At 38.0% G+C, this 2,777-nt stretch overlaps 1 protein-coding gene across 1 annotated transcript in view; it reads left to right on the top strand.

Moving 5' to 3' along the window:
• Nucleotides 1–2,542: 2,542 nt before the first annotated feature.
• BRAF (B-Raf proto-oncogene, serine/threonine kinase) overlaps nucleotides 2,543–2,777 on the top strand; it is a 56,707-nt gene continuing 56,472 nt past the window's right edge. The window contains exon 1 of the mRNA XM_009332932.1: nucleotides 2,543–2,640. Coding sequence (XP_009331207.1) covers nucleotides 2,557–2,640 — 84 coding nt within the window. The 5' untranslated portion in view covers nucleotides 2,543–2,556. The remainder of the gene's footprint in view (nucleotides 2,641–2,777) is intronic.

Below are 2,777 nucleotides of genomic sequence, written 5' to 3' on the forward strand. Positions count from 1 at the left end.
TTTCTGCCCTCATTAGGGGCTGTTTGATTCTCTTGCCAACATCTCCTAAATAACATGCTTTCGTTGTGCATATTGCTGTTGCTCAGTTATATTTGTTATTCTATATCTTTACTGTAAGAGAAGAGAGAAGCAAGGTTGTGGTTATGGCACAAAATAGAAAATAATCTATGAGCAAGGAAGTTATCCATTATCGGTCTTCAAAAAAAGTATTTGGAAACTCATCTGATGGGTTCATTCTGCTCAGCACTGGTGAGGCCACACCTGGAGTGCTGTGTCCAGTTCTGGGCTCCCCAGTACAAGAGAGACATGGCCATACTGGAGGGAGTCCAGTGAAGGGCCACAAAGATGATTAAGGGTTGGCGAAAGGAAGACGGAGCCAGGCTCTTTTCAGTGGTGCCCAGTGACTGGACCAGAGGCAATAGGCACAAACGGAAACATAGGAGGTTGCTTCTGAACATCAGGAAGCACTTTTTTACTGTGAGAGTGACTGAGCACTGGCACAGGTTGCCCAGGGAGGCTGTGGAGTCTCCATCCTTGGAGATACTCAAGAGCCATCTGGACATGGTCCTGGGCAACCTGCTTGAGTAGGGGGTTGGACCAGATGAACTCCAGAGGTCCTTTCCAACCTCGACCCTTCTGTGATTCTGGGTTACTTTGTCAGTGAAGCATCTTCCTTCCCCGCCTCCCCCATTGCCAGGCATTTACGTGTAGTAAATTGTTGCTACTGGTTGTGGTACAGTACAGGTTGAGGAAAATTTTTTGGTGGGTAAAATTGGCAGAATGACCAAATAACAGAAGTTGCATTAAGTACTAATGAAACCTGTTTCTGAAGGTAATCCTGACATGATTCCTTAGATTGCCAAGAATTTTCTGTATACGCACCCAGGTTAACAGCATGTTACCAGTTACACAGTAACTAAACATCCTAAACGCTTATATTGAACAGGTTAATTGAAATAGTGTTGATTCAAGCTTGTTCTTTTAACCATACAACTAGTTCTTGCCATCTTGGGAAAAACTAGCAAAATACAGAAATCCTTCTCTTTGTTACTGGTTGGCAGTCTTAGCTTCAGCGTGATAAATTGATTGCAAGTTGAGAAGCAAGCTGACTTCCACAGTCGCCTCAAGGGAATTTACATATAGAATACTTGAATAGCACACTGTTTGGTGTCCCCTCACTCTTTGTAGTTTGGGTTGCTTGTTCCTGAGCAAACTATTTTTGCTTGACTGTAGCTTCTTGATGAAATCTTCGTTCTGGTATCTGTTCTAAAACTTAGGCTAGAAGTGAATCAGTTATTAGTTTACTTTAGGAAATTACTGGCAAATAACTGATGTCTAGAATTAGAAGGGTAAATAAGGTGGTGTGCAAAATGTGAGTTCTGTATTTTAGGGTTTGTTTCTTTGTGAACATCTCAAGTTACATAGTAAAACTTGTTTTGATCCAACTTGGATTAGATCCTATTATTGGTGCCTACTTTAGAATATGAAGTTATTTGCATCTTCTTTTTAAGAAGGTAGGTTGTCACCACTTGTAAATCCGGACCTGGTCTTGAGGCTGTATATATTATAATCTGTGAAATAGATAAGAGTTAAACTGAAAAAGGTAACAGGAATCTTTAAAATCCCTTTGGAAGAAGCACTGTGTATATTGTCTTAATTTCTTCCATCCTGGGTCTCATAACTCTGATGTAATAATTTTTTTCCTGATAAATAGTCTGAATAACAGTACCTATGAAGAAGAGATTCTCCTTTTCCTCCCTCTTCCCCCGCTATAAATTTCTGACTTTGGTTAGACTAAAGTAGCTTCTTAAATCAGTGTAGCATTATTGCTTTAAATGTTTGGGTTAGTGCTTCACTGCCTTTTTAGGTGTAAATTCGGATTCATAATACTGTTCACCTACAATAGTCTCAAAGTCCTAAAACTGATTCTTTCAGGGTGTTGTGAAGAATAAGTGAAAACCTGAGTTGTTTCATAGTACAGTGCCATAAGTTTTCTCTGTGCACTAGAGATAGATGTCTCTTTCAGATCATGTCCAATGTCTGTAAGAAAACTTGCAGGGTAGACAGTATAGAAGTCAGTGTATAGAAGGTGCTCTTTAAGATCAAGACATCCTATTCCCATGCAAATGGGACACTAGGTCTAGGTTTGGTGAATGTTGTTTACACAGATTTCTTAAGGTTTGATGGAAGAACTCCTTCACTAAACTTTGTAGTACTGTAGAAATTGGGTTGCAAAGTCTTGCAATGAAAATACTTAATATGGTTTTGATAAACATGAAAAATAAACTGTTCTTAAAAGTTGTTTATTCAATGGTTCCTGAATTTTAAAACCATATTTAATTTTTCTCTGTTTATCTCGGAAGCAAGCTGTGTCTTACTGACAGTGGATGAACGGGATAGCTTTGTTCACTCTTTTACTGATAATTAAAATACTTTTATTACGGACTTTTGTTATTGAATATCAAGAAAATGTAATTTGTTTTAGGACAGATTCTCTAGGCTCCTTTTGATGATAGAAATTTTAATTTTCTGTTTTAGGTGTGGAATATCAAACAGATGATTAAATTAACACAAGAACATATAGAGGCACTGCTAGACAAATTTGGAGGAGAGCATAACCCACCATCGATATATTTAGAGGTAAGTTTACATTCAAATGAATGTGGTTAGATTAATGGTGTGTTATCTTAATCTTGTATGAAGCATCTTATGTTAAAGCTGAGAATACCTGTAGTAAAAGAGAATATTCTCTTTGTGCCTTAGAAACTTAACTCTTT

Source organism: Pygoscelis adeliae, unplaced genomic scaffold (assembly GCF_000699105.1).
Source record: "Pygoscelis adeliae isolate BGI_AS28 unplaced genomic scaffold, ASM69910v1 Scaffold38, whole genome shotgun sequence".
In the NCBI taxonomy this organism is placed as follows: domain Eukaryota; kingdom Metazoa; phylum Chordata; class Aves; order Sphenisciformes; family Spheniscidae; genus Pygoscelis; species Pygoscelis adeliae.